The sequence below is a fragment of the Ambystoma mexicanum genome, chromosome 9, assembly GCF_040938575.1.
Source record: "Ambystoma mexicanum isolate Mex_15411 chromosome 9, UKY_AmexF1_1, whole genome shotgun sequence".
NCBI classification, from domain to species: Eukaryota; Metazoa; Chordata; class Amphibia; order Caudata; family Ambystomatidae; genus Ambystoma; species Ambystoma mexicanum.
This window is the reverse complement of record NC_090931.1, coordinates 58,141,949-58,162,724: the sequence shown is the minus strand read 5'-3', so window position 1 is coordinate 58,162,724 and position 20,776 is coordinate 58,141,949. Positions and strand designations below refer to the sequence as shown.

At 51.7% G+C, this 20,776-nt stretch overlaps 1 protein-coding gene across 8 annotated transcripts in view; it reads left to right on the top strand.

Moving 5' to 3' along the window:
* APLP2 (amyloid beta precursor like protein 2) overlaps positions 1-20,776 on the top strand; it is a 429,108-nt gene that overhangs the window by 121,994 nt on the left and 286,338 nt on the right. For all 8 annotated transcript variants that reach the window (XM_069614142.1, XM_069614144.1, XM_069614143.1 and 5 more), the window contains exon 2: positions 15,409-15,582. In XM_069614142.1, coding sequence (XP_069470243.1) covers positions 15,409-15,582 — 174 coding nt within the window. The remainder of the gene's footprint in view (positions 1-15,408; positions 15,583-20,776) is intronic.

Below are 20,776 nucleotides of genomic sequence, written 5' to 3'. Positions count from 1 at the left end.
GTCTCCAAGTTGCATTTGTGATGTTTAGATTGCATTGATGGACCTCTCTCCCACTAAGCAGGTCTCTCTAATCTAGTTGGGCTTTGTGTCCAGATTGCATGGTAAGATATTTAGTAAGTCCTAGCTGCACCCCCAAACTAGGGTCCAGACCTCTGTCACCCCCTAGGTGTAAGCCTTTCTTCCATTACACAGGACCCCTAATCTAACTGTGCTTAATTCAGTACTCTATTGATCCCAGAAACCAATAACAAACTAGCTTAATCAAGTCCCATTCCACCGGACCGTTTAACACCCTAACGCTCCACGACCGTGCACCCCAGGAAACGCACCCTACCCACTGACAAACGACAGACTAAGCTAGAAAGCACCCCAACGTACCCAGAGAAGGAAAAAACCAAGATCACTGCACCTGCACAACACAGCATAGAGGACCAACTACCCCACTACGCCTGCACCTTAAACCATAAAAATGGCCCGACCCAGAAAAGGACGCTGAGAAAGAGCATCGTGCAACAAGAGACGCGAACACACAACACCGACAGAACCCAGAAGAAGCAGCTCCATTGGAAGGAAACATGCCTAACGCAACCATAACCAGAACAAAATATGTAAGAGAAAAAGCCTTATACCTCACACCTTACCTCGCGACAACCGCGGAACGACGTCTCAACACGGAAACCTTGAGACACGCAAAGAATTTCCCGAAACACCCGGAAAAAAGATGGGCACCCATCAAGAGTGGGAGGGCTCCAACCCCATCACCCCTTACATCACAAGAACAGAGGGGCACCATCGATTTCTGCAACATCACACACTATGACAAAGCCACCTCCAACCCAACGATCGGACTCGATGGAGCCACCGCTGATTTCCATCCGAGCAGCATCACAGCAGAAACACCACAACTGATCAGCCCTGTTATCAACCTATTGGACCGCTTCAATGAATAAGCGGTCGTCGCCGTTCTTCATCCTACCAACACCAGTGCGGAAACACCACGACCAGACAACTACAAACTTGAACAACGAATAACCACAAAACCACACCCAGAGAATCCACTAACTTAATAAACGCAAGGTCAATGTCTAAACATTCAATGGAAATGTACGACTTCCTATCAGGAGGCATAGACATCCTATTTGTAACCGAAACATGGTTGGACGAGATCACCCTCAACGGCCTGCCTGAAGACTTCAAATGCATCCAAGCAAACAGAAAATCCAAAAGAAGGGGGGGGGGAATAGCGATCATCCACAAGGAACAACTGGCCATCGAACCGGAAGAGCCACTAAACATGGAGAAATGTGAATCCTTAATACTACGGCTATCAGTAAACCCCAAAACTAACCTGAAATTCATACTGATATACAGACCACCAACCTACGATGCGACTTTCATACACCCATTCACGGAAGCAATCGCCATCCTAGCCATCAAGTACAACCATCTGATCATCCTCGGAGACGTCAACATCTGTTTCGACGAAGAAACCACTACCACCTACAACAACTAGTCAAAGGAGCAACACACTCAGCAGGGCATACACTCAAAGCAATCTTCGCCAACAAGGATCTCATCACCACGGCACCCCCAATTTAAATACTCTGGAGCGACCACCTCATCATTCCATTCATAATCACAACGGCCGCTCCAACAAAAAAGCAACAAAAAAAACCACTGATCATGATGAAAAGAAACTGGAGAACCATAAACTCCAAGCAAACTCCTAGAACTCAGCAAACCACAAGCACCATCCATGGAAGAAGCAGACCTAGACAAAAAAGTTGCCATGCTCAACCTGGATAGCAACAATGCTAGACAACATCGCCAAAGAAAAGCCCTTCAACCCATCATGAAAAAAAGCAAAATGGTTCACCCCACTACTCGACGCCAGGAAAAGAAAAAAACGAAAACTAGAATCTGAATGGAGGACCAACAAAACCACGGCAAACAAATTGAAATTCCTGCAACAGATCCGCTCATATAAAAAGGATCTACGAAGAGGAAACATTACGAAAAAACCGAATCTTCAGAGCGCCAAATGCACAAAAACCTCTTCAAAATCCTAAAATAAAAAAACCCACTGGGCTGCAACAACACGCCAATTCCGTCGATGAAACTATGTAATGACCTAGGAGACAACTTCAAAAGCAATAACCTCCATCCAACAGACCATACAAAACAGACCAAGCAATCATAGCTCAAACCCCAGTGACGACGACGAGGAACACCCAAACAAGCTACGAAACTTCCCAGAAGTATGAGGCTTTCGTGAAACTGGTATACCAAAGCAACAAATTGGGCTCTCCTGAAGACCCCTGCCTTCCAGACATATGCAAAACTCTCAAACAAGGAACCCCCATGGAATACCACAGGGACCTCCTCAACCACTCCATCTCAACAGGTAAAGTACCACAGGCCTTCAAATCAGCGTACATCAAGCCGCTACAAAGGCACAACAGGAAACGTAGAGGACTTAACCAACTACAGACCCATCTCCAAAATACCCTACATAGCCAAACTGCTAGAAACGTACGTCTACAAAATAACCCAAGAATTCATAGAAGCACACTGCCTACTAGACCAGGCACAAGTTGGTTTCAGACCAATGAGAGGAACAGAATCGGCTCTCCTCTCAATATGGGACGACCTAAAAACGAATGCAGGCTCGGACAACAGCACCGCCCTGATTCTCCTGGATCTGTCCGCAGCTTTCGACACTGTTAACCATGACATCCTCATAAAGAGATTAGAAGGACTAGAGATAACAGACACCGCCCTACTATGGATCAAATCAGAACTGAAACCTTTTAAATCCAAACCTAGAGACTACACGTGCAGAGTACCACAAGGATCATCCTTTTCGCCGCTTCTAGTCAACATCTACATGTACCTACTAATCAAACTCCTCAAGAAACATAGCCTCACATGCTACAACTACGCCGACGATACTCAAAAAATCTTCAACATACAAGACACCCGAGAAGAAAACAGGACACTAGAGAATTGCCTTTGAGATATTAAACTGGATGAACCTCAACCACCTCAATCAACCCAGGCAAAACAGAGATAATGATTATTTCAAAAAAGGGAGGAGACATCAGCTACATCCCCTGACCAAGAGAGCTCGGCACCACACCAGAACCATCACCTCACTCTAGAGCCAAAAGTAAACTCTACTCAAATGTTTCTTCCTCTTGCGAGCAGCAAAAAGGATCCTACCCTTCCTGTCGTTCGCCAACAAATCACTTACCATCATCGCTCTGATCATGTCCAAATTAGACTACGCCAATAGCCTATACCTGGGCATGCTTGAACGACTTCTAAAAAACTACAACGCATACAAAATGCAGCAGCCAGACTCCTCCTCAAGGTACCAAGAAGAGAACATATCACACCCGCGTTAAAAATTCTACACTGCCTACCATTAAAACAGTGAATAAAGTTCAAGTCCATGTGCATCACGCACAGAGCAATACACAAACAAGGCGCAGAATTCCTAAGCGATAAACTACGTCTACATCAACTGACAAGAACACAGAGATCAAGCACCGACATCCGCCTGGAACCAAAACCCTATAACGGAAGAGAACTCTGAGGATCCTCTCTCTCACCAGGCACTGAAAACCTGGAATGACCTACCTAAGAATATACGGAACACAACAAATCACCTAGCATTTAGGAAACTCCTCAAATCGTGGCTCTTCACAGCGTAACCACAACAGCGACGCACTAAAATGCCCGCCCCATTAAAACAACGAAAAATAACACCAACCTCGGCCACTCTCAAATGGACAAACACTGAACTCAAAGAACCGACCACACGACAGACCATAGGATATCATGGGAAATAGCCACAAAAGGAGACCCCCAGCGAATGATCACATAATCAGACGAAAGCCCAAATGACCCCCCCCCCCCCATCCCTCCCAATCGTACCATATCCAAACCAGCTGACACATTTATATAGAAAGTCTGAGACGAGTCCGCTACACCAGCCCAGCACCCAAGAAGGAGAATGGACACCCAACCCACATCTACCTATCCATCAGCATCAGAACACCTACATAACTGGCTAGAATAGAACGGCGAGGAGCAATCGGAACACTTACAAAGTGTTAGAACAGCACAGGGAGCGCCCCACACAAACTAAACCCTGCCAGGCGTAGCCTTTGCCAACCCTGATGAAACAGGAGGATTGGCGCGTGCCACTCGGACAGGCTTCTGAACTTCTGCTCCGATTTCCAACTTCCGACTAAAAAAATAAAACTCAGCATTTCTGAAGGCTTATCTCACTCAAAAATCTCACACAACCATCTCTCGCACAACAACCCGCAGGCACTTCACAACACTGCAACAGCACACGAGGACTGACAACAATCCAATACTCGCACCAAGGCTCAGCACCCGGTGTATACCGAGTTGAAGCTGCCAACAGAACACCACTGCTCTCACTATTCTACTAACTCAACACATCTTCTCATTTGCAGATCTGCCTGGGGACCAACTCCGTTGGTGACGGTGCGCGGTACAAATACCTTTAACATTATCAGTTCATAATGCAACCTCTGTTGCGTACCTGCTAGATTCCAGACTGGTGCTACCTGCGGGTTAGCCACATGTACTCCAGGGCACAACACAAGGGTTCACGATGGAAGGGTCTGGTGGTGAAATCTTTTCTGGAAGGAGTACACATCTAGGGCAGAATTGGTACTTCATCTGGATGAGTCTCTCTTTGGGCCAGTGTAGAAGTTCTGCCACAGTCCAGCACTAGACTCACTACATACACCCATTAAAAAGAAAAATCTGGAGATTATGGAAGACAGTGTGCACAAAATGTTTTGCCTCTGTGTGGGACTGCAGTGGAATGATAGCAGCATCTAAATTGCATGTGGAATGGTACAGATGTCTCCTGTGCGGGGTGGGCTCGAGATCTGATAAGAGCATAGGACCCAGTCTCCCGTTTCTGGTGTGAGCATTAAAGGGGCCCAATAAGGGAGACATCATAAAATATGGTAGGGGGAGACAGCAAAATGGGCAGGGAGGTTTTCTGCAAAAAATGCAACCAGTTCACATCACAGGGAAAGGGAAAATGCCAGGTCATGTGTTAAAATGGGGGTGGTGGGGGGGTGGTTGTTTTGGAAAGTCTCCTAAAGCTGCAAGGAGAAAAGGCGTTTACATTGAGAATGTGTTGTGGCGGGTCGGAAGGTGTTGGACACTCGGCAGACGGGGTCAGGTTTGTAATGAAGTTATAAGTAGAAGACCTACATTTCCCCATCACTAAAGGGAAGACCCAACCTATCTAGAAAAACGAAAGGTGCTCGTAAGGTCAAAAGAGACTATGCCTCCATCCAAACTATCCCATCTGGCCCTGCCACTTAGGGTAACTAATGTGAATAAGCCAAGGGAAGGATTGGTCTTCCCGGGTTTCCCCTCCAGGTCATTCAATGGATATCAATGCAATCAACTCCTGGAGCTCCTCCAGAGCAGTTTTCTTCCTCCTGCTTTCTGTGTTCCCCATTTTCCAATAACCTTTCCTGCTACTCGGATAGTCGTGTGTAACCTCTTTCTAGGCATTCTCCTCAGGAGCACTTGGTAGGGATTTTTCTCTGTCCCTTCGCGTCTATCTGTTCTGAAATTGTCTCTTTACTGGTTATCCGCCAGCTGTATAGGATTCTCACTTCTGGTGTGGGTGTCTCCACTGATGCTCAAACAACTGTGTGTGCTCAGCCCCTCTCTTAGGATTTTTGCTTCTTAAATGAGATTATTCTGCATTTGATAACTTGTTTGAGTACTAATACGAGGTGACGGCTTCACATTCCCTTTCTCAGTCGCTCGTTATTTGTCTCGAACTCCTAAGACATAACCATTCACCATTCTTTCTCGTTCTTGTGCCTGGGCCGAGTTGCCTCTAAAAGATAACTATATCCTATAGGGCTCCTGCTTCTCCGGTCCCTCTTACTTGGTAGGGGCCAGTGGTTGACACAACGGGGCGAGGGGGAGTGGGTAGAGGGAATGATGCTCGGCTTTTCATTCTCTGGTCTGTCAGACTCCTTCTTTGTACTATTGCTGCTGGTGTGAAGCAACCCTTGCTTCCTGTACTGGTGCTTTTCCTGGAGTGTCCTGCCCACTAGACCCAGCCTGTGGTCACGCCACCACTGGGTTGCTTGCTAGTTTCTCGGTAGACTCATTACTCTTTTCGCCTTTGTATGCAATGGTCCTCTGGTGTCTTACCCTCACGTTCCCTCGCCAACTAATGGCTGCTCCGTCTCCAGATGGCTCAGTGTCTGGAGGCTTCCACTGTGCATGAGGCTTCTCCTCGGCAGTTATATATGCATCTCGCATTAAAGAGACCATCTTTCTGGTGCTATTGGGTGTCGTTTTGCATTGCCTTCAGCCCAAGAGAAGGGTACCACATTCTGAAGCTTATCGGGTAGTCCCATGTTTGCAGTTAAATTTGTTGGTGTAGGGCGTTCCTTACAGGAGTCGGAGTCTGTGTCACCAAAGGGGAGTCTCACCCAGTGAGGTCCTGCTTGCCCAGTCCCCCTAGGGAGGGCTCACCTCCCTAACCTCAGTGGGGGGAGGGGGAAGATTCACCCTCGGGGAGAACGGATGAATACCTGTGATTTGTCAGTGGCCTTTCGTGTGGGCATGGAACAATAAGGTGCATAGTATAACAATGTAATGGATGTAGCCAAGGGAGAGCATTGTACAAAAACCATGAGAAAGGGAAAAAAAACAATGGCTGAAAGAATAAGTCTAGCAAAAGGATCAAGGTTTTGTGCTAAGCAACAGATTGGATGGAGCCATTAACATGGAGAAAAGGCAAAAGGTGTGTTCTAGGGAGGGGGCCGGTGGGTGTTAGGAGTGCATAAAGGTAGCAGAGGCTGGGGTGGGAGGTTTGCTTGTTCTGAGATTTTCTAACGGTCTTCAGACGGATTGTCTGAGTTAAAGCGTGTCTGTGTTGCTAGTGACCCTCTCCTGGTCCCACTAATACACAGTAATCGTAGGATGGAAGCCTGCCATGAGTTTTTAATAGTTTGACAACACTAGGTAAAGAGGCATAAGAGCCCAATTTTGCAGTTCTGGCGCCTGACGGACAGGCTTTATTTTTTTCCTGTCTTTGTGCCTTGGTGTGCCGTTTTTTACTTTCACAGAATTGAAGTGTCGTGCAATGTTAAACGATACGAGTCTGGCATTACAGGTCCATCTTATGCTGTGCAAGGGGTAAAGATTGGAACCCAGCACTGTGCAGACTGGTAAACTGGGCCACCTTTCGTACATCTCCACAAAAGCTCACTCGAGCAGCTCACATACAAGGTCCCTTTTAGTAGCAATCTTTGCATAAGCAAGCTGAGGGAGTTCCTAGCTGTATCATGTGCATTTACCTAGTTTGGTCTTTATAAAGTGCCTTGAAACTGGTCTTCTACTGGTAATAAGTGTGCTTAATGAATTTCCTGTAAATAGCCATTGCATTGCCTGTCGTTTTCAGAGACCACACACTGAGAGGGAGGGTTTTTAGAAGGTATTCAGAATTACCAGGTTACTCACCGTAGTGACCACCTTACTCCTAGTCCATAGTCCCCTTTCCTCCATACTTGTGGGACATCTGTCCATCCTGTGGGACGGGACCGGAGTACTTTGTAAAAAGCATACACATTTTTTTTCAAAAATGTGTCCCTCTTTCCTGCGCGGGGCCCGGCACGCGGCCCTAACCCCGCCCACCTTGGCTCTGCATCGCCCATCAGTCCTTTTCTATCGCAGGGTCCAAGACCCATTAGCAATAACAGAGGAACCTTATTAGAGGGGATGGCGGGCGTATGGAGGAAAGGGGACTATGGACTAAGAGTAAGGTGGTCACTATGGTGAGTAACCTGGTAATACTCCTACGTCCCTTCCCCTTTCCTCCATACTTGTGGGAGATTCCCAAGCACTCCTTACAGGAACCATGGGTGGATGGAAATACCCCTTACTGAAACAGGTTCTTTAGCACAGCCTGACCAAACTGAGTGCCAGCTCTAGAGCTCATATCAAGGCAGTAATGCATATAGAAAGCAGATGGGGAGGCCCAAGTAGCTGCTTTTGCGATGGACTCCCAGGGAACATACTTCTGAAAAGCAACCGCGGCTGCCTTGCCCCGCACCAGGTGTGCATGGATACCTTTAGGAGGTTTCAGCTTTTGGACGGTGAAAGACTCGGTGATACAGGCGGCAATCCATCTGGAAATGGATGCCTTAGATGCCGGCCTGCCCTGAGGGTTACCGAAGGTCACAAAAAGTTGAGAAGAACTCCGAAGCTTGGAAGTCCTGTCCAGGTAGAACTTAAAAGCTCTTCGGACATCCACAGTGTAGAACCCTTTCAGCCTCCGAGGCAGGGTTCGGAAAAAAGACCTGAAGGGAGATCGACCGATTCCGATGGAATTCGGTCACTACCTTTGGTAGGAAAGCTGGGTTTGTCCGAAGGACTACCTTGTCCTTGTGAAAGACCAAGAAAGGATGCTCCACCAACAATGCCTGGAGCTCGCTCACTCTCCTCGCTGACGTAACGGCGACCAGAAAGGACACTTTCCAGGACACATACTTGAGGTCAACCGTAGCCATTGGCTCAAAGGGTTTATGGGACAGCGCCGTCAGGACTACATTTAGGTCCCAAGGCGGGTACGGACTACGAACCGGAGGGTAGAGACGTGTCAAGCCAGCAAAATGTCTCTTCACCACCGGGTTAGTTAGAGAATAAGAACACCGGTCTGTAGAGAGGTAAGCGGAAACCGCTGAGAGATGTCCTGCAAGACAGAACATGAACACCTGACTCTGCTAGGGAGGATACGAAGGACAGCACTGTGTCAATCGTTGCCACCCTCGGATCCAACTCTTTCTCCAAACACCAAACCTGAGCCATTTACTCTTGAATTGAGATCCTGGTCGAGGGTTTCCTGGCTGCCTGGATAATGCGCATGTTATCCGCAGACAAACTCAAATGCTCTAAAGACTTGAACTCGGGCACCATGCCACCAAGTTGAGCGATTGTGGGGAGGGGTGCCACATCTGTTCCCCTTGGTGAAGATCGGGAGTTACTGGTAACCTGATCGGCGGACACACCGACAGGTGTTGAAGTTCTGAGAACCAAAACCTGGCCGGCCACCACGGAGCTATCAGTACAAGAGAACAGTTCAGAGTTCTTCAACTTCCAGATTGCTCGATGAACTAGGGGCAGAGGCGGGAAGGCGTAAGCTCTCATGTTGTGCCATGGAATCTCGAGAGCATCCCCCAGAGAGGAGGCTCCCAGCACCCCCTGGAGGCGTACTGAGGAAGCTTTTTGTTTACTGCCGTGCCGAAGAGGTCCACCTCTGGTGTGCCCCAACACGAGAAAATCCAGAAGAGGATCTCCGCCTTCAACTCCCACTCGAAGCTGACCACTGTCCACCGGCTGAGGGCATCCGCTGTGACATTCAGCTGGCCCGGGATGTGCACTGCAAGCAGCCAGACCCCATGAAGCACGGCCCACTCCCAAATCTGGATGGACAGGTCCACGAGAGGGGGAGACTTCCTTCCCCCTTGCTTGTTTATGTAATACATTGATACCACATTGTCCGTTCTTATGCGGACCACCTTGTTGACAATGAGCGGTCTGAACGGCTTGAGCGCCAGAAAAATCGCCAGAAGCTCCAAATGATTTATGTGCAGGAGTTTGTCCTGAGGCGACCAGAGGTCCGAGACCTGAAGATCTAACGTTGCACCCCACCCCAAAAGGGAGGAGTCCATCGTGATCGTCACCATGGGGGCTGGGGTCCTGAAACCCCGTGCCCACTGACAGGTTGCTGAGAGATGACCACCAATCCAGGTCCACTCTCATGGAATCCGGAATCAATATCCGCTTGGAATCCGGGTCCACAGCCTGACGCAAGGAACTCCGAAGAGCCATCTGGGTCCATCTCATTTTGAGACGAGCAAGAGGAAGAGCCAGTACACACGAAGCCATGAGGCCCAGAAGCCTCTGGAACCACCAGGCCGACATGCTCTCCGACTGCGCAACGCAAACATCTGACATGTGGCCAACAGATCCGCCTTTCTGTCTCCGGTCAGATACACTCGGCAGTCCTGGGTTTTCCAATGAAAACCCAGGAAATTCAGGTCCTGTGAGACCGTCATGGAGGATTTCCGCCAGTTCACCGACAGCCCAAGATGGAACAGGAGCTGAAGGAGAGACTGGAGGTTGCCCGCTGCTGCCAACGGACAAGGGCTGTGTAAGGGCCAGTCGTCCAAATAGGGATACACATGGATACCCTGGAGACGAAGATAGGCCGCAATCACCGACATCGTCTTCGTGAAGACACGCGGCGCCGAGCTGAGGCCAAAAGGAAGCAACCGAAACTGGAAGTGCTTCTCTCCCAAAGAGAAGCGATATGCATGTACGCATCCTGAAGATCCACCACGCTGAGCCAATCGCCCATCTGCAAAGAGGAGCAAATCTGGCCGGGCGTGATCATCTTGAATTTCTCTTGGGGTAGGAAAAGATTGAACTGGGAAAGGTCTAGGATGGTGCACAGGCCAGCCTGGTTTGGTTTGGGCACTAAACAGCCGGGAGTAAAAGCCCTCCCCTCGCTCCCCAAGGGGAACAGGTTCCACAGCTCTGAGGTGCAGAAGGTGCTAAACCTCGGCCTTGAGGGAGGGTGAGCCCGACAGCTGAAAAGGAGGGTTGATGGGTGAGGTAGGGGGTAAAGGCAAGCGGAAGCCCGCTTGAGCGAATGACCAGACCATCTGTCTTCTGTGATGGTCTGCCATGCCTCCCATTGAGACGCAATGCGTCCTCCCACCAGGCTCTCGTGCGAGCGTGGAAAACCCTCATTTGGCAGGCTTATCGGTGGCGGTGCCACCTGAACCTGACCAGGAGGCTGAGGAGCAGGAGAAAAACCGCGCACGCTGTTGTCTATGGCGGTTATTCCCCGCAGGAGTATCCACTCTGCGAGATTTGCAGTCGAAGCCCCTAAAACCAGAGGAAGGTCGACTTTGCGACAACGGTCTCTGGGATTTGAAAGGAACTTTAACCAGAACAGACAATAACTTAACACTCTGAGTCCTATCCTTGGTTTTGGTGATCTCTACATCAGTAGAAGAGTGAAACAGCTCCTTACCATCGAATGGAAGGTCCAGTACCTTGTCTTGCACTTACTTAGAAAACTTGGCACGAGGTATCAACCCCACGCATCAGGCCCCAAGCCGAGGTGTCTACGTGATGAGCCGCAGCCTCCAGGAGATCCTGGGCCAAGACCCTGGCATCGGAAAGGCCACCTCTGAAGTCTTCCAACTTCTCGACCGGAATGTGCTCCTCAAACTCTGACAGACCTTTCCACATCCGCATGTTAGCTCCCGCTCAAATCCATTCTGCATTGGTCTGCCAGAGCTGCAAGGCCGAATTGGCAAAGATTTTCCTCCCTATGGAGCCCAGGAGCTTGTCCTCCTTTCCCAAGACCTGAGTAGCCGTCGCGGAAGAGGATGCTGCAGGTCTGGATAGCCGCAGCCACCACTGTGGAGGAGGGAGGCGGACAAGGCCACTTCTTCCGAAGAATGCAGCCTGTACCTCACGTCAATCTTTTTATTGACAAAGTCCCGAGTGTGGCTTTTCCCAAACTCTAAGGACCTCGGCCAGAACATCCTTCTGCAGGAACAGGCCGGTACGCTCCAAGGGATACAAGGTGAACGCCCCAGAAAGCACGCCCTCCTGAGGAGCGGGTGCCTCGGGCACCGGAACATCTAAGAAACTCATCATGTCCAGCACCCGGTCATGGAAAGCTCTGATAGAGCAGGGAAGGTCCTCGTTGTCCTGATCGCCTTGAGGATCATCCGACAGGTCAGGATCCTGCTGAGCCGTGTCAGGCACTGCCTTGTCCACTGGGGACAATGGTGGCAAAGGCAGAAGAGCAGGGGGAGGCATCCCAGGCAAGGGAGGCGCCGGCGGAACCACCGGAGGAACAGGTGGAGCCGAAGGAGCCGGTGGACAGATCTCCTTGAAAAGCCCTTTGAAATATTCCCTAATGGGATCGGTGTGCATAAGCTCTTGAAATTTACCGAAAGGCGTCCTCGGGAGATTGTTTCGGAACCTGAGGAGGCCTCTCATGAGGTGGACAAATCCAGGGACGTAACGGAGAAAGGTGCCACACCGGCCCCTCCACATAAATCAAGGGCGCCGCCCCCGCGGGCAACGAAACACTGTGTGGAAGAGGCATCCGGGCGTTACAATCATAAACCGGCCAGTAAGGATGCGCACAAGGGACATTAGGTTCACCCAAAGGACCGACATCTACACCAGGGGCTGATGGCATAGTTGTAGGGGTAGTACCTAAAATGGCCGCCGTGGTCGTGGCTGAGGGGAACTGCAGCACGTGAGGAAGTGAGGCAGGGGTCCCTGTCGTTGGTTCAGGGGGTCTTAATTTTAGCCTTAATGTAAGGAACCTCGGCAGAGCCGGTACTATGAGGCCTGGAATGTTTCTGCGACATACCAACTGCCAAATGAGCCTTCGAAGGAAGGGCCTCGGCACTGCCGGTAAAAGAACCTCTCTTTGCCCCTCAACAGATTCGGTGTGACCACGAGCAGGAACGGTGAGCAACCGCTTTCACCGACGGGGCCTTGCCCGGCCCCTCAAAACTGTTGGTAGCCTTAGCGTCTGTACAAGGGACCTCGGACCTAGGCCCGGTAAAAGCCTTATCTGCACGTGCCTCGAACATCCGTTCGGTAACCACAAGGCCTCGGGGCGCACCCCGGTTTTGTTTTTGAGGGAAGCTGAAAGAGAGGCCTCAGAGCAAGCTCTGGTACCCCACGACTCAGTAAAACTGGGCCTACAAACTGCCCCCACAGGAGGGGCCTCGGAGCGTACTCCGGTGAACACAGGCCCCTTACGGAGACCCTCGGAGAAAACTCTGGTAGAATTATTACGCCCGACAGGCACCTCAGGGCGAACCCCGGTAACAGAGCGATCAACGCCCCTCCCGGCCAGAGAGGAACCTGGGAAGGTATCCCCGGTCGGGGTTCTCTGAAAAGTGAAGAACTTTCTGGGCGTTTCTTCTTCTCGTCGAACGCCTGAAAATGAGAAGGAGTTCGTCCGAACACCACCTCCCACCGCTCCAACCGACGTTGAAGTGCCCGGACCGAAAGGGAGTCACAGTAAAAACAGGAGTCCCAACGGTGTTCCGGACCCAAACACTCTAAACAAAGAGGATGGGGATCCACCCTCGCGAAGCGACGGCGACACAAACAGTTTGGAAAGTCTAGTTTAGAAGACATAGACAGACTAGTAAACAAATGCTATCGAGAGCCAGAGAGGAAAATGGGGAAGAAAATCTTCCGAGGATGCAAGTGCACCCGGCCCCGATCGTGCAGAGAAAAGGACTGCTGGGCAATGCGTGGGGCGGAGCCAAGGTGGGTGGGGTTACAGCCGCGTGCCGTACCCCGCGCAGGAAAGAGGAGGGACACATTTTTGAAAAAAATGTGGATGCTTTTTACAAAGTGCTCCGGTCCGGTCCCACAGGACGGAGAGATGTCCCACAAGTAATGCAGAGCGAATTGTATGCTGCATTCAAAAATGCTATCTTTCACAAGATATATGCGGGAACAGGGGCGACAACTATTGAATTTCCGCCCCCTGTCCTAAAAAGCAAGACTTCAACTTGGGAGGAGTTCCATACATAGCTTTAGAATGCTTTTTTGCATTCGCACAAACCCGTGCAGTCTCAACTACCATGTGGACACCCACGTGGCATGCGAGTCATGACAGTTTCATGAGCCCAGAAGACAATCTGCTTAGAATTTCACCCAAATTCCAACTTCTAAGCATACATGCATGAAGAAAAATAGGATGGTTTGCACTGTAGGCAGATATGTTAAAGCTTTGTGACGAATCAGCAATTTAGTTCTGGCTTGTGAGCATTCCTGAGTTCTGTGCTTTTGTGATTTCTGCCTGCCTGGTGCCCGATGACCTGGACCCTGGCCCCTGCGTGTGCAATGCTGCTTAAGACTGGGCATGTACGTTGTCGTGAAGGCCCACAATGGCCCCCAGATTTAGCAATGATTGCACCCAGTGGAGTTCCCACAGGATAATTTGAGACCTTTGTCCCTTTGTGTCCCAGAGCAAACACTCTTTGGAAGATGGGCCATGGACAGAAAGGTGCGATGGGCTTTATAGTATGGGGCTTGGGTTTGTTTCTTTAGCCATGGTACCGCGACTCAAACGAGATCTAGAGCAACATCCTGAAGGACCTCTTTCAGGTTCGCAATGCGTGCCAGGTTTCTAGAAGTAGATCTTATCTGTCTGCTCTGCTAGTGCCTTTAAAGAGTCCTTGTTGGACCCTTCACCATATGGACACACCAGGCAATGTATACTGTAGTTAAGTTTCAAAGCATTGGCGCTTTGAGTAGCACGTTTTTAATAACCTGATCTTGAGGACCTAATTTTTTGTATACAATACAACTTGGTAGATGCGTGTTTTTGCATTTTTTTTAAAGCCCCTCTGAATGAATTTGTTTTTCTTGAAGCACATTTGTTAACTAAATCCATACATTTAAATTCGACCTCTTTCTGTGATTGAACTTCTGAATTGCTCGTAGTACAAATGTAATTGAAGACGCCGTTCCACTGATCAGGGTTCTATTGCGAGGTGTGATGTAACTTGGTATTAAAAATGACCTGGGAAGGCCCTTGTAAATGTGACCTGTCGCCCAAGAAGACAGAAAAATAAACACGATTTTGGTAATCTCACGTGACGTCATAACTATTGTCTTAAAATAACACCCAACCCAGAAGTCACTTGCAAACTCCATCGCAGGGACACTTGGGCAGTGATCCCTCTTGATCACTAGCAACCACATGGTGCTGCTTGCACATCAACGCTTCCAAGGTTTAGGTCATTTTTAAAGCAAACTCTTGAAAAGTAAATGGTGAAAGTGTCACGGTAGTAATTCCCCTATATCCAGGTGCTTTGAAAGTGGTACACGCCTTATGCCTCGTTATATTCTTGTGGGCAATTAAACAAGTTGTGCCATAAATTGTCAGAAGCCGATGCATGAGTAGATCTGCTGATTGCTGCAACCAGTGGTGTAATTTGCTTTCAAGATTGGGTAAATATGTACTTTCTAGTCCTTCATTTCGGCCCTTCAGCCTAACGGTTCCGGCCACGTGTGTGTGTGTGGTTAGTATTGTTGGCCCTGCCTGTCCCCATCGAACATCAATGTAAATGTACTCCTGCTTGTTTCGTCATTTGCCCCAATCCATGACCTCATCACCACTAGCACCGCACCCAGTGTCCTGCCCGTTGTGTGAATGGCTGGAACCACCATTTGCACCCATGCATGGCTTTCTTGTTGAAGCCGAGCCTTCCATTAATGCAGATTTGTTTTTTTTTTTTCTTCCTTCTGTAGGCTTTGGCCGCCAATGCTGGAACAGGGTTTGCGGTTGCCGAACCTCAAGTGGCCATGTTCTGTGGGAAGCTCAATATGCACGTGAACATCCAGACTGGCAAATGGGAACCCGACCCGTCTGGAACCAAGAGTTGCTTCGCCACCAAAGAGGAGATTCTCCAGTACTGCCAAGAGGTGAGCCCTGTTAGTCCACACTAAGCCCAGCATATATATATATCCTGCCTGTTCAATGACTGTATGTATCATGTCTGTTCAGTGACTGTGTATATATCGTGTCAGTTCAGTGACAAGTCTTTTTGGATAGGTGGCTTTTTGCCCTAGTACATCAGGCGCCGTCTCCCACCCGCTCCCCCTACTTGCCATTTGCCTGAAGAGTGAACGTTTTAGGGGACCAGCACCACCCGGCACATAGACGTATTGACTTGGCCTAGACTGGAGAAGTGCCATTTCTCCAGCATGGGGTCTGGCATGGATTCACATGCTCATGAATATTCCCCGTCCGGCCGGGAATCCTCGGTATAGAAAAAAATCAGTATCGGTTTCGTTTCCGATTTCTTTCTTAGTAGTAACCAATCACTGGTCTCTGGGTCATACTGCCCCCAGCCAATGACTGCCCTCTCCCTGAGCCCTGCCTCCGGCAGCCATCCTCAGATTTGTACCGCACGTTCAAGTGTTGGGAGTCCTCGTGCTGTAGCTCTCGAGCTTTTGCTGCGTTTTCGCGCTTTTGCTCATCTTTCAGTTAAATAGAGCCTCAAGCACCACCGTGTCTACATCCGATCAACGGGGATCCGTTTTGGAGTTTGCTACGCCCCTCAAGGGTCAAGATTTCGTCGAGTTACGCTTTGAAGGATTCCAGAAGTTCCGAGGCCTACCCCGGACATGGCCCAGGAGAAAGGAAGCTCGACGCCCGGGAAGCTGTTCAGGACCTGCCCTGGATGCCAGCTACAGAATGTTTTCAAGGAGGACGAGCATTCGTTATGCCTCTACTGTCTCCATGAGGACAAGACGCACAAGGAGAAGGACTGTGCGTTTTGTGGGAACATGTCTGAGCGGACCATGAAGGATCGCCACCTCCGTCTCGCCATCTGGCTGGAAGGGAAGAGCCCGTCAGGCGAGAAGACGAAAAAGAAGTCAGAGCGGTCTTCGAAGTCCTGTGAGGGTGCCCCTGCGACGGGGGCCCAACAAAAGGCTAAGCACCGTGAGTCCGTGGGCACCGGGAGCGCCGAACGGTCGGGCTCCTTGGCTGCCAGGCAGGGCGCATCCTCCCCGGCGCCATCAGCCACGAGCCAATGCTCTGGCTCGGGTAAGGGGAAGTCCGAGAACCCGGCGAAGCTTCTGGAGAGGCCCTGGTCCATCTCGAAGATTCCGGCAGAGGGGGAGCGAGGCTCGGACCCTCCCCCCAAGGTGAAGGCCCCAGGCGTCCAGAAGGTGACGATGGCCTTAATTCACCCTGCTAAGACCTCGATTGAGGATGTTGCCGCGGCCCTGGCTCAGCCTGTGGAGGCACCCTCAGGACCCAGAGTCTCCCTGCCACCGCGGAGGGAGTAGTCTTTCAGGCCCATTGAGAAGACCCCCACGAAGTCCTCGTTGGAAAAGGTGGGGGAGGGACTGGCTGCCATCGTGGATACGAACACGACCTCTGAAGAAGAGCTCATCGAAGTCGTGGAAGAGGCCCAGCCCATCCGGAGGGATCCCGACGAGGGTGATGACGAGAGCGACGGTGTCGCCGACAAGGCTCCGCAAGAGCCCTCGCGCCCGTCGTTTCCGGCGCCGCAGGACACCTCGGCGGCCATTTTGTCAGCGATTCAGTCCTTATGCTCGGAGATAAGGACAAGGTTGCCCCTTCCCCCGACAAAGGTACCTGAGCCAGACCCGACGGGTGAACCGGAGCCAGGACCTTGGGAAAGTCCACCGCATAAGAGGACGACTCATCCTACGCCACCTCTCCCACTTCTGCGGCCTGCTCTGCCTTCCCCCGGTCTACTACCCACGGGGATGATACAGGCACAGACACGGCTAAGACAGGTACAGATGACGACGGAGGCAACGACTGGACTGGTCCCCCGTCGCCCCCTGCTCGGGTGTCCCCGCCCGACGAGATTGGATCCTTTCATGCCATGATTTCCAGGGCATCCGAGCTTTTCCAGCTCTGCCCAGAAGAAAAGGAAGAAGGGTTCCTATACCAGCGGCGTGAGGCTAAAAGGAAGACGGTCCTCACCGTACCGCTTCTTGATGACTGGGATGAGGGGCTCGCCCTCCTCAAGAACCCTGCCACGGCGCCAGCAAAGAGGGACCGGTACGTGAAGTACTGGGTCCCCAACACTGCCCCCTTGTGCCTTCGGGCGCAACCTACCCCGGATTCGGTCGTCTCGGCGGCGGCAAAGAAGAAAGCTGGGGGAGCATCGGCCTCGACATCAACTTCCCCGCCGGACAGCGAGGGCAGGAAGTTGGACACGATGGGACGACTGATCATCTCATCCGCAGCGACGACTATCAAGGCGGCCAACGCCCTGGCTATTGTAGCCCGCTACGACAGGGAGTTGTGGTTCAAAATCGCCCCTCTGTAGACAAGGGCTGAGGCCCTTGAAATCCTACAGGAGGGGGAGATTGCTTCGGACCACGCCATCACGGTGGCAACAGACATCGCCGACACCGGTTTCCGTAGGTTGGGAAACAGCGTTTGCTTGAGACGACGAGGATGGCTCAAGGCCACGGATTTCCGCCAGGACGTACAAACCAAGGTTTTGGACATGCCCTTCAACGGGAACAACCTGTTTGGGAAGGCGGTTGATGAGTCCCTTCAGGCCATCAAGACAGACTGCCCGGTCACTGGGAGTGCCCAACAACGACGGCCGTCCTTTCGGAGCTCCGGAGGCAGACAAGGTGCCTCCAAGGGATACAGCAGTGGCTCCTCCACTTACCGCAGAGCGGGAAGATCTTCGTCCCAGGAAGCCTACAGGGGACGCGGCAAGTCAGGTGGTGCCCGTCGTCGTCAAGGAGGCAAGGCAGCCTCCAAACAAGATTGAACCGACCGTGGGGTCGGGCCCCCGCCGAAGCACCCCGGTGGGAGGCCGGCTGGCGAGGTTCGTCAGCGTGTGGTAGTCAATCTCCACCGACCGTTGGGTGCTGGACGCCCTGGCCCAAGGGCACACCCTCGCGTTCCACCCGTGGCCAGGAAGGAACATCACGTCCCTCAACTACTGTTGGAAGTAAGGGCGATGCTCAAGAAGGGTGCCATCGAGCTCGTCCCAAAGAGGCTTCGGGGCTCCGGAGTTTACTCAAGGTACTTCCTCGTAAAAAAGAAGACGGGAGGATGGCACCCCATCCTGGACCTACGACGACTGAACAAGTACATCAAGGCACAAAAGTTCTGTATGGTCACCCTACACATGTGCTGGGACAGCTAGAGGAGGGCGATTTCCTGTCGTCGGACTTGGAGGATGCGTACTTCCACATCCCCATTCTAAAAAGACACTGAAAGTTCCTCAGGTTCGTGGTCCAAGGGCGGCACTACCAGTTCAAGGCCCTCCCGTTCGAATTGGAGTCGGCACCCAGGGTGTTCACCAAGTGCCTCGCACCGGTGGCGGCGCCTAGAAGGGATCCACGTCTACCCCTACCTGGACGACTGGCTCATCCGGACAAGGACAAGGGAGCTCGCCGTGGAGCACACTGCGAAGACCGTACAGCTGCTCACAGACCTGGGATTCTCCATCAACTTTCCCAAATCCCACCTGGTTCTGTCGCAAGTCACCCTGTTTCTGGGAGCCAAGCTCGACAGTGGCGCGGCTGGCCTCTCCGTCGGAGGAAAGGACCAGGACCATTCTGGGCAAGGTGCAGCGTCTGCTGGCCACGGACATGGCCAGGGTAAGATCTATCAAGTCCCTCCTCGGGATGATGTCCTCCTGCATTTATCTGGTGCGCCTTTGCAGGCTTCGGATGAGACCCTTCGAGGAGTTCCTCGACGCCCGTTGGATCCAGTCGACGGGCAGCTTCGAGGACAGGATCCCTCTCCGAGACGTTCCGTCAGGAGATCCGGTGGTGGAGTACCCGCCCCCATCTGTTGACAGGCACGGACTTTCAGACCGCAGCTCACCAGGTGACGGTGACGCCTCTCTGGAAGGTTGGGGAGCACACTCCGGAGATCTTCACGCGAGAGGCCTTTGGCTCCCGGAGAAGTCTCTCCACATCAACATCTTGGAGCTCCGCGCAGTGTTCTGGGCCCTCGGGTCCTTTCTCCCGTCCCTCAAGGGCAAGGTAGTGAGGATCTTCACCGACAACACCACGATGTTCTACATCCGGAAGCAGGGCGGAACCAGGTCCCCGGCCCTATCCAAGGAAGCCCAGGATCTGTGGCATTGGGCCGTCGCCCAAGGGATGTTTCTGGTGCCTCTTCATCTGGCAGGAATAAAAAACACGATTGCCGACTCACTCAGCAGGGAGCTGGGCTCGTGCCACGAGTGGGAACTACGCCAGGATCAAGTGGATCGACTCTTCCGACGATGGCGCGAACCCCAAATCGATCTCTTCGCGACAGCGATGAATTCCAAGTGCCGGAGGTTCGCCAGCGGGTTCCCCCAGCCGAAGAGCATGGCCGATGCTTTCTCGTTCCCCTGGGACGGCCTATTTCTTTATGCGTTCCCTCCGCTGCCGTTGCTGCTCCGGCTCATCAACCAGCTCAAGAGGTCCCGGTGCAGAATGATCCTCGTCGCACCGGCGTGGCCGAGGCAGATCTGGTTCCCGGACCTTCTGGACTTGTCAACGTCCCCACCAGTCAAGCTGCCGACGGACGCAGACCTTCTCTCCAGAGAAGGAGGCGCCATTCTGCACCACAACCGGGAGTCGCTGAACTTGCAGGCCTGGCTCCTGCAGCACTAGAGTTTGGAGGGTACGACATCCCGGCCGACTGCAGAGGTTCTTGCAAAGGCCAGGGCGTCCTCAACTCTCGTGCTACGGTCATAAATGGAAGAGGTTCTCTGTCTGGTGCCGTGCACAGAAGATTAACCCTCTGCGGATTACGGCCCCTCAAGTACTGCCGTACCTATTGTCACTGGCCAAAGCTGGACTGGCTCATGCCTCCATCAAAATACATCTGGCTGCAATCTCCCGATATACCAGGACGATGGGACGGGCGTCCTTGTGGTCTCATCGCCTGGTGAAAGAATTCATGAAGGGACTATTCCCATCATTCCCGCCAGTGAAGGCTCCTGCCCCGGCGTGGGAGCTTAATGTGGTGCTGACCAAGCTCATGGGGGCCCCATTCGAGCCTATGCATTCGGCGCCTTTGAAGTTCCTGTCGTGGAAGACAACTTTCCTCGTGGCCATCACCTCAGCACGACGAGTGGGAGAGATCCAGGCCCTATCTTGCAAG